The sequence below is a fragment of the Fusarium graminearum genome, chromosome 3 (genome assembly GCF_000240135.3).
Source record: "Fusarium graminearum PH-1 chromosome 3, whole genome shotgun sequence".
NCBI lineage: Eukaryota > Fungi > Ascomycota > Sordariomycetes > Hypocreales > Nectriaceae > Fusarium > Fusarium graminearum.
The window spans coordinates 3,993,324-4,012,330 of NC_026476.1; the positions used below are offsets into that span (position 1 = coordinate 3,993,324).

The following is a 19,007-nucleotide window of genomic DNA, read 5'->3' on the forward strand; positions in this document are numbered from 1 at the left end:
ATATGGGATTGGACAATCTTGATGTGATGGATTTTGTAGTGTTGTAGGACAACCAGAGTTAGAGTGATGATATAATAGAGATAGATATTGGGATAGGAAAAGGGGGTTGTTGACAGCTCAGCCAGATATGTGTCCACTACTAACTCATATATGTATCTGCAATTGAACGCAGCTGTTATCATTCTATGTGCAAGCCTCACCAAATGGATGTGTCCATTGCTCGAGTCAATTTCAGCATTGCCTTACCCTACGGCTGGAAGTTTTCAACACTAGCCCGGAGGTCAGAGTCAGCCATACGTCCATGTCTAAGTTTTAGAGTGAGAAAATACTCAAATTAACTGCCTACTAAGGCAACTTATGGATACTTCATTAACGTTCAGCATGATACCATCCGTAACTTGCTACAGTCGATAATAGTCTGAATATTGCATGAAATTTCACTCAGCACGCTTGCTACTCGCCTGTATATGTAACGGGCACTGTACCATGGATGCAGAATATCACCTAGCTTCTTTTATAATTAGTGCCTCAGCTGTTGAGTGGCTCCCGTCGTCTTGTCTTCTGCCAAGAACACGTCAAGTCTAGAAGCCTTGCTGATGTTATGAGGCTGATCTTTTGTCAATTTGATACGTCTCCAATATACTTGAAACTTGGCTATCCGAATAACCAAGACATTGGTATAATCGTCGTCACCGCTTACTCCATAGTTGTTGGTTGTTCAGTGTTCAGATTGATACATACGTGGTTGGTCCCACGCCGTAGACTCGAATAACTCATTGATGCATGAGGTCCCACACAGAGCGTTGTTTGTAATTTCCTAAGATGAGCTGCAATTCAACCTTTGACAGCAGATAAGATAATAGCTAGAGTGAACGTGTCTCTGACTGGACGATAGATCACAACTCCCAGTCAGCCTTCTCTTCTGGCCAATCCAAGCAAGGCCCAAGACTTGACATCAATCTCTGTCCCGCCTGTCACCAAATTAATCCAAGACGCCACAACTCGATGCTTGTATCCGAGTTCTGGGCCCCGGAATCAGTCTCAAGCTCTCAGACTCCAGAGTGGACATCGTGTAGTGCATGTATCATTCTCGTTTGAGATCGGGGGGCTGATGCTTGTTACATAGATACAACAGCAAACAGTCTCGTGTTCCAGGACTCCCGTCTCTCGTGCACTCCGAGTCCGTTGAACCGTTTGATCAGGCAAATGCCATTTTTGGCCCCCGCTAGGTACTGATCAAGCAACTGTCAGCTCGGGGACCAATCTGACAAACTCTCGGAATTATCACAACCCAAGGTCAACTAGGTCGTTTCTAGATGGAAAATGCAATGTCAGGGGTAATTAACATGATGGATGGATGGGTGGAGAAGATTTAGTGCAGCAGTCGAGGGATGCTGCATCCGTACAGTGCCCAGAATGTAGCTTTCTTTATCTTGATAAGATATGGACGTTACGGGTGATCCAATAACCGGTTGGCAGGTAGCGAAGTATGTAATTCTTTCACTGAAGCGTAAACTGTCGACGCGCTAGGTATAAAACACCAAAGCGAAGCGGTCAAAGACCAACAGGAGTTATCACTTCGACTAGTTAGTAGTTACTGCAAAAGTTAACACTAGCTGATGTAACAAGCTTCGCTTCTCCCTTCTTCCTTTGGATCTTTTATCCGTAGACAAGCGATGATCGCGGCCATTATTCCCACAACATTGGCTCATGGCATCCACCTTGGAAACCACCACCATCAAGATGTTGAAGCAGCGAAATGAGGCCACGCATAAGGCTTCGTAACCCTCGACCAACTAACGTCACTGGACCCAGATATATCTCAGAATTAACTGGTGGTTTTGCAAGGCTCCGTCCCCACTGAACACTGCAAACAGGTGTTTGCGAATAGTCCATCAGTTGCAATTGCACGTACGTACTCTGAAACGAGGGAGGCAGATCAACAGCGGGATCGTCCTGGCGCTAGTTCTCGTCGATATCTGAGAGGGCTTGCAAGGCAAGGCTTGCACCTCGCGTGGTAACACCAGCCTTGGTTCAGCCTGAGCCCTGTCCCGTCATAGCATGGATGTCACTGCCGACAGCGCTGTCCGTTGGCAGTTTGCTATCAAGGGATAACCATACAAAAGGGGTCTGATAGGTTTGTTTCAGGAGGAATTTAATATATGCAATTATACCCAGCAACCAAGAATATAGAGTTTGGCATCCACAAAAAAGTCCTCTCCGATCGCAACGCAAGGAGAGAGTCCGACTCCCCAAAAGGCCCCTTTTAATGCAAGTACTAGTACTTGCACCTGATTAAATGGGTTATGAGACGACGCCTGGCACTCTGACGATCTCACGGCGCGCAGTTCGGTCCAGTCGGTTCTCGCATTGTGCTGCTAGTATTGTCGGCCAGCGTTAGATAGATGGGTCTTTGAACCGGGACGCGAATGCTTAACTGAAAGCCAAGTCTCGGGAAAGCTGGGCCGGGCGACAAAACAAGCCGATGATGAAGAAACATGGGCTTTCTTTTTCGAATCTTTCGCTTGGATCTATAGATATGTGGGCAATATGGTGTTGGCATTCAATCACGTTCCCATGCCAAGCAGGATCTACAGATTGACTTGCCGGAGACTGTCCCATGTCATGATAATAGGGTCGTCTTGGATAAGACAAGCTTTCTTTGACAACTTCTCAAATTAATCGTTCTTTTCGTGTGGTTTGTGTTGGTTTGTCGGTCTGTCTGTACTAGTTTTATGGATGCAGTGGTTTACTTGTATCACGATCTGGCAGCTATCTACTAGCTTTGGCAGACTTGGTCCTTCCGTGCCAGTGGATGAGCCAAGAATGCAACTAGTTGTCTGTCTACCGCCGATATGCAACCGTAAATAAAGGTATCAGGGCGTATTAGGCATGTATGTAGTAAAGTCAAATATGCATTGTGTCATTGAAGCTGGAGTCAAGCATCGTGGAAATGTATGATAGAAGCTAGCTACCTATAGATTAAACCAATAAAGAATAGCTTTGATATAGGAAGCCTTGCTTATTTAAGTCACTTGATATGTTTACTTGGCTCAAGTAGATATAACTGTTGTTTGTTATAACTTTATTATTAGTATACCGTCTATTTCGAGATAGCTTCGGTAGTTCAAGGTTTACCAGTGCTGAGGCGGGGGCTTAAAGAAGTTATTTATATGTGCTGAACTGGAAATCGATATTGCAACAACGTTGGACAGTGCCCAGTGAACGATTTCTCAAGTTTAAAAAAAAAACGTCCAATTAGTTGCCGAGGCACTCACTTATTGATGACAATAAAGTCTATGATATCTTCACATGTTGCTGTTCAGCCACAGACATTCATGCCTCCCTTTAACTTCAAGCCAAAAGGCGTCATCAGTCAGCGTACAGTGCAAGAACCAAAAACTCTTATCTGACATTGAACCAAGTGCGCTCTTCCTACTCAACGTGGGCGAAATGATTCGCCAGGCTTAGCCCCCCCAGCCGCCGCCGCACTCCTAAAAGTCAAGGATAAATGTCCCCCCTGAATAGGAACAGGTCGGTCTGGAGGTATCAGCCAGTTTCTGTTCCAGTTACAGTACAGCCGGGTACGGTCTGTGATACACAGCCTGTACCTTGCAGGTGCATACCTTCTGTCTAATGATTGCCCCCTGTACACGCGTCAAGGCAAGCTTTGTGTGGTACACGGTCTGGGAGTGTCTGTCTGTACCTGTACCTGTAGCTTTCCTTGGTCCTTGGTACACAGATACATCCACTTTCGCTCGTGTTGGAAGAAACTGGCTGATCAGTCCTTAGTGCTAACTCGTCCCCTCCTTCACTAATATGCGTTAAAATGCCAATTTCAGAAGGGGAAAAAAACCCTTACAATATTTTTTTAATTGCCGCGCCTCAGCCTGGGTTGGCTTCCGTCCACCAAAGTAACAGCAAACCCACACCCCCTGGATCCAAGATCCATCCATTCATCGCATTGGCCTTTCGAGATCTAGTCAACGTCGCTTTAGCTATTCCCCTTTTACTTTTTTACGTATGTGCCAACCAACCAACTAAATTACTCTTCAACTCGTCTTCTCCCCCAATCTCTGTTCTCCTCCTTCTCTCTCTCTTTCTTTTTCTAGAATCAGGGACGACTTCTCGTTATCTTGTTTCTCTTCAGTCCTTCTCTAGCCTTTTAACGACTTACTACCACCAAGTACTACTTTATCCCTTGCTACAGTAGCTTACCTTTTTTTCTCGCCTTTTTCTCTTCTTTGAGACTCTGTCTTGCCTGGGCCCCGCCAAATTGCATATCAAGCACCCCTCGCCTTCCCCGATTCTATCCCATTACAGGACTCGGCTGTCCGTCCGCTCGTTTGCGCGTCCCCCCTAAAATCTGTCTTCAAGGGGGTCTCTTATCTACAACTTCTCGTCGACAGCCTCAACCAACTTTCACCAATTTTCTCCCCCAAACCACCACCAAATAAATAATTAATCAAAATGTCGGCCGACGAGAAGATTCGAGTCTCTGGAGAGACGCCTCGTTCGACCAGTCCTGTTCTTCCTACGGTCAACCCCGGTCTCGAGAAGTCCAAGCCTTCTGGCGCTTCTATTCACCCTACTTTCTACGTTATGTCAGTAACTTTTATCCTCGAATTGACTTTTGCGATGCGACTTTTGCTAACGGCGCCCGCAGTGCCTGGATTGGTTTCTCTTCATCCGTCATTCTGTTCAACAAATGGCTTCTCGATACCCTCAACTTCCGTACGTTCGCTCCTCTCGATTTTGTCACCCAATTTGCGGCTCCCTTGCTAACTTTGTCTGTTTTCAGGCTACCCGGTCATTCTAACGACTTACCACTTGACTTTCTCGACCATCATCACCCAGGTTATGGCCCGATGGACTCCCTACCTTGACGGCCGCAAGACTGTCAAGATGACCGCCCGCGTTTACATCCGTGCCGTTGTCCCTATCGGTATCTTCTTCAGTTTGAGTTTGATCTGCGGAAACTTGACGTATCTCTACCTCTCGGTCGCTTTCATTCAGATGCTCAAGGCCACAACACCCGTCGCTGTTCTCATCTCTGGCTGGATCCTGGGTGTTTCTGCTCCCAACCTGAAGCAGTTCCTCAATGTCTCAGCCATTGTTGTCGGTGTCATCATTGCGTCCATGGGCGAAATCCACTTTGTGACCGTTGGTGTGCTGTTCCAGATGGGTGGTATCATCTTTGAGGCTCTCCGACTCACCATGGTCCAGCGCCTCCTGAGCTCTGCTGACTACAAGATGGACCCCCTTGTCTCTCTGTACTACTTTGCTCCCATTTGCGCTGTCATGAACGGTGTCGTTGCCCTCATCTGGGAGGTCCCGAACTGCACAATGGCCGAGGTTTACCACGTTGGTCTGTTCACTTTCTTCCTGAACGGTCTCTGCGCTTTCATGCTCAACGTCTCCGTTGTTTTCCTTGTAAGTTTCTCCTGGCGAATATTGGTCAGTAATCCAACTAACATCCGCTTCAGATTGGCAAGACTTCTGCTGTCGTCCTTACCCTCTGTGGTGTACTAAAGGATATTCTCCTGGTCGGTGCTTCCATGATGATCTGGGGCACCCAGGTTTCTCCTCTCCAGTTCTTTGGTTACTCCATTGCTCTCGGTGGCATGGTCTACTACAAGCTCGGATATGAGCAGCTCAAGGGTCACATTGCTGACGCCAACCGACAATGGGCCGACTTTGGTGCTCGCAAGCCTGTCCTCCGCAAGGTCACTGTTCTTGTTGCTACCGCTTTCCTCATCTTCACCCTTTTTGGTGGCTTTGCTCCCAGCTACTCTTCTGAGGTGGACCCCGCCACATTAGCCAATGAGGTTTCCAACCGTTTCGGTATCAATGATGCTCAGCATGTCTAAAGCTCCCTGATATATGATAGTAATGGGATGCAAGACCCTGACGTTTACTTTGAGGGGCGAACGGCGATCTAAGGAACTCTTTTCTATATCCATTATTTCCTTATGTATGACGCCAACCGAGTTTTTGAACTTGGCTTGAACGCGTCCATGGTCGGGTTGACCAGGCGCGCTTTTTTCTGCGGATTGGAGACTTTTTGCTATATTCTGTTTGACTGAGGATGGCTGGGTGGTATTATGATGTGTAAAGCCATAGAGCTGGGCGCAGAGCGCGAGGTAGCGGTCGCATGCATGAACCGTATCACGAATGGTCTAATTGATGTGTAACTCTAGACGGCGTTTGGCCATAGACATGTAGAAACGAAACGGGTAACAAAGAAAACCTACCATATCAAAAGTTCACTTATTTTCTCTTCCTCCGTCGGTCTCGTTTGTCTTGTTCGTTTTGAATCTCGTGCACGCGCTTTTGCAGTTGTATATCACTTTGACGGTAATTTGATTCATTTTATGGATTCATGTACCTCGTAGACATTCAACCGTCAAGAAGAGTCCTCAAGGTCTATTCAACACCTCATATGACACCAATTCATTGAACTCCACCGGTGGTATCCTTCGGTCGGGACAACACGTCCGTCCGATCCGCGTTGTATATTGACGCTACAATCACGGGGCAAAGTAGAGATCTGATCTTGTTTTAAGAAACTTCATATTGAGCCCATAAAAACCGGGGTTCCTTAATGCCATCGATGCTCTTTACATCCCGCCAACTCCCTAACCGTGATGGAGAAACGATTCCTTTTTTAAAACTCTGTAGGCAATGGTTAGCGTATGCCCCGCACATACAAAATTTGTGTCCATCAGCACTCGGCAGGCCGGTGACGGTGCACAGCTCTGCCCAAGTGCCAATGGCACAAGGTCGGTATAACGTACTGAGAGGGGTGAAGAACCATCGGTTCTTGCCGCTGGTGTATCGCTCCTCGAGCACCTTCTTGACAGTCTTCTTGGCATCCTCGCGCTGGGAAACCTCCTTGAAGGTGTCGTTGGAGACGGCACCCTTGAGGCCCTCGAGCTCGAGAGTGTAGCGAGTGGGCATCAAGTGGTTGTAGTTGATGACCTTGATGAAGGGCTTGATCTTGTTTCGCTTCTCCTGGCGGGTCTTGGACATGCGGCGGGTGATCTTGGAGGGGTATCGCTCAATGCCGGCAACCAGGGCGTGGCCGAAAGGGTGAGGCTTGTTGCCGTTGTCAACGGGCTGGATGATGACAACCTGTGAAGCAGAATCGAGTCAGCGATCATTGTTCCCTGTGTACTAAAACGGAATGTAAAAATCGTGTCCCAGCATGTCGTTTCTCTTTTTGTTCTGCGCCTCGAGATAGTCGTTCGTGTACATAAAACACCAAGAGCGTGTTTTTTGTTTCCTTCTCCCCTCCCCCCAACCCTATCTTTTTTTGATGGCGCAGAACTCGGGAGATGCAATGGCAGCACGAAAGTGTCGTGGGCGTCGTACCTTCTTTCCGGCGTATCTGCCGCGGGTGATGATGGCGACTCGGCCGACCTTGAGGAACTTCATCTTGTCCGGCGGTGTGTTGTCTGCTGGTTAGTGAAGTTGCGAGGAGTTGACAAGACAGTCGTATGGAGATTGTGGACGGATTTTTTGATTTCGTCCACAAGCGAATGTGCGTGACCGCACGGACCACTTACATATCACGTGCCCGATAAGCCCCGGGGCAAATTGCTGTTCAGGGTCATATCGTGAAGCACTGCCAACCAAGTACTAATCAACAGAGGTATGTTGGACAAATGCTGAAGAGGTTTAATTGAATTCGCAAGAGGAGGAATCTCGTATGGAGAAGAATTTCTTCAAATAATATAGATGTTTTGTATTATTAGGCGCTGCCCAACGATGTACTCATCGTGCTACATTGATCTTAAAATAACTACATGCCCGAGTTTATGAGCACAGAACTAGATTCAGTTTGATTCAAGAAGCTTGCCATACTTATCTCTCTACCTTTACTGCATAAGCTCGACTGAATCACCCTCTGTTAATTTCTAGGCTGCGTATTCCACCTGCACTCCTGATGGGGAAAAGTTCGTTCTGACGACGAAAAAGGCAGTAACCCTCACTTGTAACATTGCCCAGTTAGAAACATCACTGGAAAAGGCCATCGGTTCGATCCCGAGCATTGCTATTCTTTCGTTTTTTGCGCTTTCGAAGTATCTTGCTCACTCCATCACTCGCATGGTCACGTGGTCGGACAGCTTCGACTCTAATGACAGGTGGGCAGGCAAAGTGAGCTCCATCGAAGCATCTCATCCAACCTGATCCCGTGTACCTATTCACAATGCCTGCTGCACCAGCATACATCATCTCTCGCGTTGCAGACCCGATTTTTGGTGTTCTGATCGGCCTCTCAGCAGCTGCCACCAGAATCAATCGTGAGGAGAAGGACAAAGGTCGAACAACCCAACAGACCCTTGAAGATGCGCGACGGTAATACTATCACAAGTCACTTGCTCAGTTGACCTGGAAACTAATTCTCGGTACAGACGAGTAGGACTTTCTTCCAAGTCTTCTTAATTCAACTGGCCTCACTTCAACTACTGGGTCATTATTTCTCTCACCACGTCTCATCTGTACAACTTGGTGTCATATTATTTTTCAACTTTTTGGGATATCAAGTCTTATTATATATACACAGTCTATCCACCAAACGATGGACCGTATTCCTTCTTCATTGCTTCTCGCACAATTTGTCCGCAAAGCTTGGCTGTCGGGTTGACACTAACAGCCAAGCCCTTTGCAATTGGGTTCCCATATCTTCCTCCGAATGCGAGGTCCCGAGACGCAGCCTCCTCAAAGTCCAGCCTTTCCCATCTGGATTCATCGAGAGCCTCGTCAATATCCAGGGAACGTGTCGGCAATAGCCTGGCTGTCTTGAGATATAATGCAGCCCGTTGGGTGTGGGCCATTGATAGAGTGCGTGCAACCTGTGGGGAAATAGGTGTTGTTGTTGATGGCGGGGAAAGCAGGGTAATTGAGACCTTCATATCCCCCAGAACTGTAGTGACAGCCTTTTTTCTTTCAGTTTGGTCGGGATTCTCGATCAAAGGCATAGAGTTGTCCTTGCTATCCGACAGCAGCATGGCGTCGCCATATAATCGCCTCAGGATCTGGACGCGGTTGTTTCTGGCGCTGGCATAATTGGGGTACTCAGATATCATACCCTCTACTGCTGAAAGGCTTTGCTGATAACCTTTGACGGCGACATCTTTAGCTTCCTCGGCCGAGAGACTCTTGAGTTGGGCCTCAAGGCTTTGAATAGAACGGATGATTTCACGCTCTTTTTCGACTACCCGCTCGTACACACTGGCATCCGTGATGTTTGGATCGCGGGGCAGTGAAGAGTCAAGGACAATGCCGGCATATGGGTTGGACTCAGGGTCCTTGATTTTCTCAAGGATGTTGATGTCGTGTTTGCTCAAGCACACGGAAGTCATCTTGGCTCTTGTTGAGTAACAATTGAGCTGATAATACAAGGCAACCTTGATCAGAAATATTTGATATCCGGCAATGAAGATATGATCAATTGGGGTTACGTTCAAAAAGGTCCAATCTGAGAATGCTCGGAAAATTGTTGAGACATGACAAAGCCACGGGGATGGCTGTTGAAATGGCTGACAGGCGTTCTAAATATCATTTCTGATATCCGGCTTGCTGTAAGCCGACCTGCCATAGTTGGCGTCTCGGCTTTAGCGGGAGCGTTCAATACCACGCGGCCAACCTCCACATCACCGATCATGGTTACATTGTTTGGTAATCGCAAGGATGGGATGCTTCGGCCGACTTGTTGCTGACAGTTCCGCAGTCCTTATGATATGCCGCCAGGCCATTGTCGTTAACCCGCGTTGATGTCTGTGGCAGCAATCGGCCCAACTCGGCTTGGTGCGGTTGGCGCCGCAGCGGGACACCGGCGGAAGGTTCCGCAATGATAGCCTTACAACCTTCAACAACCTCCTTCGGCACTACCGCCCATGAGATCGATCAACTAGGGGTATCTTGGCTCTTTGATGATATCAGTAAGGTCACTGTCTTACGCGGAAGCCCCGCGCGTGACCCTTGAGTCTACCATGACTGAAAGGCCTTGCTTTCTTACACCGCAATTGTCATTGGTCCTTTGTGTTATCATACGGAAGACCCAACGAGGATGTTACCGATGGATCTGTTTGGAATGGAGCTATCTCCTGCTCATCCTGGAAGGTGTCTTGGGCCGTACTATGCCTTCTCCAGGCGGAGGCGTTCCGTCAAATATGACAAAGAATAAAGCAAATACCTGTTGCTTCACAGGTTAAGCCGGGCTTGAATCAAAATCAGGATTTCTTACATATATGTCTGGACTCCCCCATCTTGTTCGTAATTGTCAATCCAGCACATTACCAAATCAGCCTTCATAGCTTCTCGAAGCAGCCACAAAGAAATATTTTGACTTCAGCTTCAAGCTTCAAATAAACGGTTACCCTATTTTGATATCAAAGACTCACCTATCGAACCGTCTGAGTGTCAATGTCCCCTTCTGCTATCACCAACTCGCCTCCCCAGCAGGCTGTCCAGCCTACTACTGTTCCCATTGCCTCTTCCCTCGATAAAGTCGACAATACCTTTGCGGTTCAGCCGCCCCCCAACTTCACCGGATATGACCACATAACCTGGTGGGTTGGCAATGCCAAGCAGGCTGCCTCCTATTACACCAACCTCTTTGGCTTCAAGCCCATTGCCTACAAAGGTCTCGAGACTGGCAGCCGATACTTTGCCTCATATGTAATTGAGAACAATGGCGTTCGATTTGTCTTTACCTCGCCTCTGCGATCTGAAGCTCACTTCCCCGACGATGAGCCCATCTCCAAGTCAGACCGAAAGCTTCTTAAGGAGATGTACGCTCATCTCGAACGACATGGTGACGCCGTAAAGGATGTCGCCTTTGAGGTCGAGAACGTCGAGGGAGTCTACCACAAGGCTGTCCAGGAGGGTGCCGTCGCTGTCCAAGACCCCAAGGTCAGCAAGGACAAGGAGCACGGCGGCGTCTCGACAGCTGTCATCTGCACATATGGTGACACCACCCATACTCTGATCTCTCGACAGAACTACACCGGACCTTTCCTCCCCGGTTACCGTGCCTGGAAGAAGCACAGTGCTACTGTGACTCTTCCTGAAGTTCCCCTGGTCCGCATCGACCACTGTGTCGGAAACCAGTCTTGGAACGAGATGGACTCGGCCTGTGCCTTTTACGAGCAGTGCCTTTCATTCCACCGCTTTTGGTCTGTGGATGACTCGCAGATCTGCACTGAGTTCTCAGCTCTGAGCTCCGTTGTCATGGCTTCTCCCAACAACGTTGTCAAGATGCCCATTAACGAGCCCGCTATGGGCAAGAAGAAGTCTCAGATTGAGGAGTATGTCATCTTCAACTCTGGTCCCGGTGTTCAGCACATCGCCCTTCTTACCCATGATATCATCGCCTCTGTCACAGCTCTCCGTGCCCGTGGCGTTGACTTTATCGACGTCCCCTCAACATATTACACCAACATGCGCCACCGTCTCAAGACTGAGCGCCGCAACTGGGAGCTCAAGGAAGAGTTTGAGACTCTTGAGCGTCTCAACATCCTGATCGACTACGATGAGGGTGGCTATCTGCTACAACTCTTTACTAAGCCTCTCATGGACCGACCCACGGTTTTCATTGAGATCATCCAGCGCGAGGAATTCGATGGTTTCGGCGCTGGTAACTTTAAGAGCTTGTTCGAGGCTATCGAGCGTGAGCAAGCTGAGCGTGGCAACCTGTAAAAGACTGGCTCTTTACGTTCCACACATTGACTGCAGACACGGCAGTATTGTTTGCAAACTATATGCAAACCCAACCTAGCAACATTTTCAGAGGAGGATACAAAAATTCAGTTGAAGCACGAGACGAGTTTATGATAGCATGACGTTTATTACGATGCTTGACCCAGATACACCGATGCCTGCAAGGCCTTTTACCTGCAGGACTATTTAGACTGGAATGAAACAAAAAACTTGACAATAATTTTGATGCCCCTTATGCGCCGCTTGTGTGGCCGTGACAATGATACTCATACGCAATAAGCTGTTACCATATGAAAACTCCCCAATTGTTTTATTCATTCCCGGGTATAAATACTCATAAACAACCGTCCTACTAACCTCATGTCATGGCAACATCGCCGTTTGTATGCGTAGCCGTACCATTCTGTTCCCCCGATGCGGCAGCACCATCAGTCTTTGATACTAAACTTTGGCAACCTGGACAGTTGTGGACGACCTCATGGGCAAAGACATCACAGTCGATACAAAAGTGTTGTCCGCAAACCTCACATGCGTAGCGGCCGCTCTCGCTGACGCCTTTGGCTGTCTTTGGCGCGCCACTGTCTTCCTTAGACTTGTCGTGCCCTTTGTTCTTCGGTGGCTCAGGAAAGGGCGCAAGACATGAAAAACAGCCTGCTGAGGTGGTGGCTTTGGCCCAAGGTACTTCGATCCAGTTCCTTAGCGGAAATAGATGGTGGTATGATCGGGCCAGATGCGTTGACAGAATAAGCGTAAGATCACACGATGGGCACTCAGAGGGGATACGGCACACGCGAGCGCCGCAACGGGTGCAAAGATAACCTTCGCGGCAAGGCCGATTGTGACAGGCGCAGTAACTCGTCGTCCCGTTAGGAACAAGCGTTCGGGATGGGAACCCCATCATGAGCAGGCTGGCTGTGCTCTGCGCAACCGTGCGCGTCACTGGAGGCGTTGTAGCTGCGAGGAAGAGTTCGCGGAAGTGAACCTCGTCCATTGCGATATTGTATTGTGACTCATCGCCGGCATTTGTCCGTGAGCACAGATCTGCGCAGATGGCCAGATGGGCGGATAATCCGACAATGGAAACGCGTATTCGGTCTGTGATGAGGTTGCCGATGGTCTCGTGGATATCGCCGGGATCGCTCGATAATAGGGCGCCGTAGATAATAAAGACTTCTCGTGTGCCGTGGGAGGGCGCATGGCTGTAGTACGTTAGCTTGGTGGTCCTTCCCTAATGATGGCAGTATCGAGCTCACAATAGAGCTCCTCGACACATCTCGAGAGCGTTCTGCAAACTTGGATTTCCCTGAGGATCTTGACTCTCCAATCCCTTTAGCTTATCCAAATGTTCCGCTGGGTTTCCTCCCACGTCGCTGACTCTGACAGCAACACCATCGCGCATACCAATAATGCCTAGCTGCGAAATGGGGTTCTGCTCAAAGAACTCTCGTACAAAAGCAACCGCATAGCTCAGCATAAGCCGGTATCTCGTCGGCAGAAGGTCCTTCTCCGTCATAGCAAACGACATGTCCAGCACAAGCACCATGTGTCGAATAATTCCTCTCTGTAGCGGTGTTGTGTCGCGTAGTAGTCGCTTTCGCTTCTCGGCTTCGAGTACGTTGATACTCAGGACGCCGTCTTGGTCCTCGTCGGGTAGGCCTGTCTCCCAAGTCCGCTTCGAGACTTCCCAAGCTCTAGCTGAGTCGCCTTTTCTCGATTTCGAGGATTTGCCTTTCGTTGCTTGGGGATTGTCGTTGGAGACGCGATGGTCCATGAGGTCGTCGTCCGACATGTCGCCGACATACTCGCCGTCGGAGTCAGCCATGGTCGTGCGTAGTATAGGTCAGTATTTTTTGGATATGAAAATGGAGCGAGGAAAGGGAAGGAAAAGGAAAGAGAACAATGGCTGTCGTGTGATGGTGGTGACGAAATTAAGTGTACAAGGCTGAGATGGTTGCACAGCCTTGCCATAGCAGATCCACTCTTAGGATCTTTAGAGTAGATCGCCCAGCCAATAGCGCATGCGCAAATACAAGCTTGCAAGTTGTAAGTCGGCAGAAGCATTCACCTTGATACCAGTATATGTTGATGAGTGCGCTGTGTGTCGTCCCAGGAAAGGTAGCGACAGCATACAGATAGATAGACCTATATCATATGTGTTGTATTGGGCTTCTTCCTTGTTAGGTTTCTTTCTTCACCGATAACTAACAGTATTTGATCGCTAATCACATTTTGAGATATAAGTAATATGTGTAAGAATTGTTACTTGATTAACCGAATCTAAATTTGATTTCCTTATGCATTAGTCGCTCATCAGGGTATAACTACGATCGAAAACTAATCACTACTATATACAAGCCAAAGGGTACTAAATCTTCCCACCGTAGCATGCAAAAAAACAGACATAACCCAGCAAAATTTTCACCAATAAATCCCATTGGCAAAGCTGGACGTAATTCCTCCTCTCGCAAGCCCAACAATAATCGCGTGCCGGCTGCCCTTGATGCAAAGTACCCAATCATCCGTCGTTCTATCGCATCCCCATTGAATCGCATTGAGTACGTTCAAACCACCCACCAACTCAAAAAAGAGTGCCGTCCTCATTTTGAAACTTCAAGCAAAAAATCATGTTCATAACGTGTGTACGTCGTTCGACCGTGAGCTGGGTCGTCGAGTGTAAGGAGGGATATCGAAACCGAAAATAAGTACGCCGCCAAACGCCGTCCCAAAAGCAAAACCCGCAACAATGTTGAAATCAGTGCTGCATTAAGGGTAGGTGTTGGTGACAGGCATCGGCCAGTCGTCTTCCGTGATGCTGGACCAGAAGACCCAGACCATGATGACTGAAAGCAGAGTGAAGAGCGTTTGGAAAAGAGCGCCGTCAATCTTCCCGCTTGTGCCGTCACAGATGTACTTGCTGACGGCGTAGTTGAAGACTTGTCCGATAGCAAAAAGGAGCCCGGCGGCGGCAAGGTAAATCATGGGGCGCGTCTCGCCGAGAATTCGGACAACCAGGATAGCCTCGAGGACAAAGTAGGCGACGAGGAAGATCAATGGAACAAGCTGATAAAGGACATAAAGGGCGATGTTTCGGTTTTTAGGACCGTCGTGGCTCGAGTCCCAATAACCAGTCCATGAGAGGCCGGTGTCGAGGGCGATATAGCCAGTTCCAACGAGTAAAACGCCAGCTGAGATAACAATAAGAGCGATCGAGAGAGGAGTACCGTCGTCGATGATCTGGTAACCTACTACAGCATTGAGCATTAGAATCCAACAGGTGGCAATAATCATGCCGATGTGGATAGCGGAGAAGGCCTGGTAATGTCAGTGCATGGCTCGGCAGACGTCGGTTGAGTTGGAAACTTACAACTCTAACAGTGCTGTTGAGAGGAAACTCTCCGACGGAAAAGATCTCGCATATGCTGATGATGATGTAGCCAAGGAGGAATAATTGCATCTCCCTTCGGCCAACAGCTGCTCGCTTCTTCTCTGATCGTAGCAGGAGAAAGCCGGCGGTGGCAATGGCAATGCCGGCAAGTAGAATAGAACCCAGGTTTCCGAGATGTCGTCCCCCGCTCAGAGAGATACCCTTGAGCTCACATCCTCCCCAGTCACCATTCTGGTCGTTTTTGGGAGACAGAAGCTATTGACGATCAGTACAGGTCCCCATTGTTTTTTCAGCTCCACTCCACCATGACGATTAATGGCGTAGGTAGATCAGGTAATTAATAACGTACATTGCAAACTGGGAGAGTAGAATCTCTGCAAAAGTCCTGTAGCACGTTGTGGTTAGAATTTGATCTCAATGCTGCTCAACAATGGAGAGTCGAGGGCGTACATGAAAGTTTCCAAATTCGGTAGACCCCATTGTGATTGCGGATGCGTAACTCCTCGATCAAAGGGGGTACACGTCCACTAGCAACCACAATTGGGGAGAGGACGGTTGTTTAGAATCGACCGAGTAACGCAGCGAAGGCGACGACGGGACAAAGGGAAGCGGTATCGTGAAATAATTCGTCGAGTTTTCGTATGTGAAGATGTAAAGTGGAAACAGGGAAAAAAGAGAAACGAGGATTTTCCCGACCCCTTGTCGTGTTGAGATAAATCGAGCGGTGGTTGAACTTGCTTGGCTTGGATTGACGGTGTCGTTGCTAGGACGGGGCTGCGGTGGCTGGTGGAACGACAAGCTATAATTTCGCGGTGTGTCCAGACAGCTCCCCAGTCAAGAATGCACTGTAGCAGATTATGCGGCAGACAATCCGGAAGCTTTGGAAGAGAAACAGGTTGAATTTTTGTAGAGAGATGAAAAAGAGGCGATGCAATATCTAAGCAGGTGCTTGCGATGACGGGCAGCAACAGCAAGATTGGATAGGACAGGACAGGATATTACAGAAAAAGCTGGTTTCCATGCGCGCACGCGAAGAAAGAGAGGCGAAACGGGCCAATATAAGATTAAAACAGCCCAGCGGGACTTTAGCAGGTTTTTGGGTGGTCTGGTCTCAGCGGGAGCGGAGGAGCAGACGGGCTGGGCTAAACTAAGCTAGTCACTAAGTGATGGACGGTCCAAGGGCCAATTCAGGGCAGCTCCATCCCAGGGTCGCATCACAGTTTAGTGCAGTCTAAGCCAGAATCAGAACAATGCTGGCAGGGTCGAATTGGATGGCAACCTCCAATTTGTTCCGTCGGTTGCCTTGGCTTGCCTTGCTGCTTTGACTCGATGCGATGCATGCCTGCCCGTCTGTTGTGTTGTTTGGCAGATTCGGGCAAGTGCTATGTAGCCAGCCCCACGAGCATCAACTTCCAGTTCCACTGAGTTGCCTTCTCATCATCACCCCCGGTAAACTAAAACGCAGGTACCTACCAGGGGGCATATCATGCTCTCTGAGAGTTCGTCTGAGTGGCTACCTCTGGCGGATCAAGACTTGAATGTCAACAGATTGGTGGGCGGTGATTGGTTCGGGGTATCAAATTACGATGGGCCACGCTTGATGAGACCGGGGGGGGGGGGGGGTTCAGTGAGATTGCTGTTGCAGAGAGACAGCTTTTTGTTATGCTTTTAGGGTGTTGATACCCGTATTCTTCGGCAAATGCACTAAGCTATGATACTTACTTGATCGCTGGTCTGTCCGAGGGAGAAAATAGTCCAAGGGTAAATATGGCATCATGTCGTTAAACTATCGAACCCCTCAGTGATAGGGATGAACAAGAGGGAGGGGCGGGCATTCGGTGATGGCGAAAGAATCTGTAGGTATTGCTTTGTTCGTCCAATTGCTTCTCGCTCGTATCGGTGCATGATTAGTAGCCAGGCCTGCCACTTTGATCAAACAACGTCACATTTTAACGGCTTCTTCCAGCCAAGACAGTGAGAAAAAACAATATGCAAGTCACTATGTGGGGAAGCAGTCAGTAATAAGCCGGCTCAGTACCTGTTCCAATGCGATTGAATTCAGCCACCGCATATATTAATTTGATTCTACTCGATGGAGTCTATATTTCTTATTCTTTGGTTCCTTCCGTCTTGTACCTTGTAATTCTCCTCATCATCGGTCTTGACCATCCGATAATTGACTGAACATCGTATCGAGCCTGTCCTTGAATCCGGACGCTACCTATTAGACAATGCACTGAAAGGATGAGGATAGGCCGGACCTAGTGCAGCCGTTTCGTTTCACTCTACCAATTGCGGCCTAAAGCAAATTGCAGTCTTGGCACTTACATCAAAGGCGCTCTGCGTTCAATGCTCGACGATCTTACTCTTGCAGTCGCTTTCGTGAGTTCGAACGAGCTGGGCTGCCTCAACTCTTCCTATCTGTCCTTTGCGTTTGATGTTTTCATTTCTGCAGAGAACGAATAATACTCTAGAGTCTGAAGATGCATATCCAGCAGGCCCGGTCCCTGTCCAATATGTCGCCATTTAATTCCTATGACATGCCTTTGGATGTCCCATGTCTCCCCTCAAGATCAGGTCGCCAAACTTGGAAGCTCGATTAGCCAAGGGAATCATCCTTTTACCCGCCACACCCGACCAAAGAATCTGTGTGGTTGATTGAGACAAGACCAATATGCTTGCAATTTCCTCTGGGTTGTCATTGTCAGTCCCAATCCACTAACCCAGATCAGATCCGAGTTGTATCCGTAGCGAGTCGCTACGGCCTCCGGCCCAACGTTAGCCTCTGGCTACTCTGCAGATCTACCATACAACACAACGCACCAGCCACGTCGCAAGTGTGGCCCAGTTGCTATTGTTGATTGATATTCACTGCAATTTCCTCTTGAGTATCTGTATTCCCACCAGCTTTCTAGGCTGAAATCCAAGGTTCCCAGCTCTTTGACATCAGCGTACAGATAACAGCACTCAATCTGATCTTCGGTGCAGCCGACACCAGCAGGGTCTTTGTTTCAGGATCATGACATAATTGCTTCATTGACTCTTGTGGGTTAAACGCTTAACTCTTGAATACGATTGGTGCTTCAAGTTTGTTTCAGGCCTGGTTTTCAACACCACATCTGCATATCTACCTTGCTTCTGCGCTCTACCCCGAAGAAAAGACAAGATGAAGATCTTTCTGAAGATCTATCTAGGTTTAAGTCTAGGTCTAGGTCATGCTCTCATGTGGCGCAGCGGATTACACGTTGGCTCGTGGCTGTGCGTCACACTTCAGTTCTTCTGGTGCGGCAAAGATGCTTCAGTTGGGCCCGTGTGACTGCTTCTACGGTTGACACGTGTAACGGTGACGATTGGGAGGCAAATCCTCTCATCTTGTGCAAGCTGCCACTTCAACTTCTTTACCAGTTCGTGGAAGCTTTTAGAGATTGTGGGGTGTTTTTGCTTTTGGACTGTCAGTTCGTAATTCGCCAAGCAGTCATGCATAATGAGACAAAATGCTGCAACTAAGCACGATATGAAACATTAGTTCAGCGCAACAAATAACCAGACATTCCAGCAAAAAGAAGGTAAACAATCAAGCTTCCTGCTAATAAGTTGACTAGTTTCGTTGACTCTTGTCAAATGTCGACACCGTGGGTATAGGGTATTTCCAGCACTCGTCAACATGGTTTCTTCACTTCCTACCTACATCTTATCCGTGGGTAAGTGAAGCCATTCAATCATAGTAACTGGAAGCCTGAAAGTCTTTTATTTACATACATTCATGTATAGTTCGACCAAGTTCTGAATGGTGCAAGTGTTGTTAATGATCAGGCATGTTACCCAACATGGTTCCACATATCACGACAGTAACAGCAGACACATTAACTTTACGTGGTTTAACAATGCATCGCAA

General features: G+C 48.3%; 6 protein-coding genes across 6 annotated transcripts; 2 read left to right on the forward strand and 4 right to left on the reverse strand.

Moving 5' to 3' along the window:
* Positions 1-4,470: 4,470 nt before the first annotated feature.
* On the forward strand, positions 4,471-5,870 carry FGSG_05998 (uncharacterized protein; the record flags this gene model as incomplete). The annotated part of the gene is made up of 4 exons (XM_011326315.1): positions 4,471-4,604; positions 4,667-4,734; positions 4,802-5,433; positions 5,487-5,870. 4 exons carry the CDS (start codon positions 4,471-4,473, stop codon positions 5,868-5,870), a joined length of 1,218 nt encoding a protein of 405 aa, XP_011324617.1.
* A 462-nt stretch (positions 5,871-6,332) lies between these two features.
* FGSG_05999 (uncharacterized protein) lies at positions 6,333-7,498 on the reverse strand. Its single transcript, XM_011326316.1, has 3 exons — positions 7,375-7,498; positions 6,798-7,134; positions 6,333-6,675 (listed from the first exon to the last, which is right to left on the reverse strand). The coding sequence occupies exons 1-3, from the start codon at positions 7,435-7,437 to the stop codon at positions 6,668-6,670; spliced, it is 408 nt and encodes a 135-aa protein (XP_011324618.1). The 5' UTR covers positions 7,438-7,498; the 3' UTR covers positions 6,333-6,667.
* A 1,072-nt stretch (positions 7,499-8,570) lies between these two features.
* FGSG_06000 (uncharacterized protein) lies at positions 8,571-9,368 on the reverse strand (the record flags this gene model as incomplete). The annotated part of the gene is made up of 1 exon (XM_011326317.1): positions 8,571-9,368. The coding sequence occupies one exon, from the start codon at positions 9,366-9,368 to the stop codon at positions 8,571-8,573; it is 798 nt and encodes a 265-aa protein (XP_011324619.1).
* A 1,063-nt stretch (positions 9,369-10,431) lies between these two features.
* Positions 10,432-11,706, forward strand: FGSG_06001 (4-hydroxyphenylpyruvate dioxygenase; the record flags this gene model as incomplete). Its single annotated transcript, XM_011326318.1, has 1 exon — positions 10,432-11,706. One exon carries the CDS (start codon positions 10,432-10,434, stop codon positions 11,704-11,706), a length of 1,275 nt encoding a protein of 424 aa, XP_011324620.1.
* Positions 11,707-12,017: 311 nt separating this feature from the next.
* On the reverse strand, positions 12,018-13,549 carry FGSG_06002 (suppressor of stem-loop protein 1; the record flags this gene model as incomplete). The annotated part of the gene is made up of 2 exons (XM_011326319.1): positions 12,018-12,926; positions 12,981-13,549. The coding sequence occupies 2 exons, from the start codon at positions 13,547-13,549 to the stop codon at positions 12,086-12,088; spliced, it is 1,410 nt and encodes a 469-aa protein (XP_011324621.1). The 3' UTR covers positions 12,018-12,085.
* Positions 13,550-13,621: 72 nt separating this feature from the next.
* FGSG_06003 (uncharacterized protein) lies at positions 13,622-16,102 on the reverse strand. The gene is made up of 4 exons (XM_011326320.1): positions 15,563-16,102; positions 15,462-15,497; positions 15,092-15,367; positions 13,622-15,039 (listed from the first exon to the last, which is right to left on the reverse strand). The coding sequence occupies exons 1-4, from the start codon at positions 15,590-15,592 to the stop codon at positions 14,491-14,493; spliced, it is 891 nt and encodes a 296-aa protein (XP_011324622.1). The 5' UTR covers positions 15,593-16,102; the 3' UTR covers positions 13,622-14,490.
* Positions 16,103-19,007: the final 2,905 nt, after the last annotated feature.

Bases quoted from the DNA above. Each gene is read 5' to 3' on its own strand.
- FGSG_05999 (XM_011326316.1), bottom strand. From the start codon at position 7,437: ATGAAGTTCCTCAAGGTCGGCCGAGTCGCCATCATCACCCGCGGCAGA. The intron at 7,135-7,374 runs GTACGACGCCCA...TCTGCTTCACAG, and splicing joins GCAGATACGCCGGAAAGAAG to GTTGTCATCATCCAGCCCGT.
- FGSG_06003 (XM_011326320.1), bottom strand. From the start codon at position 15,592: ATGGGGTCTACCGAATTTGGAAACTTTCAT. The intron at 15,498-15,562 runs GTACGCCCTCGA...AACGTGCTACAG, and splicing joins CCGAATTTGGAAACTTTCAT to GACTTTTGCAGAGATTCTAC. The intron at 15,368-15,461 runs GTACGTTATTAA...GATCGTCAATAG, and splicing joins CTACTCTCCCAGTTTGCAAT to CTTCTGTCTCCCAAAAACGA.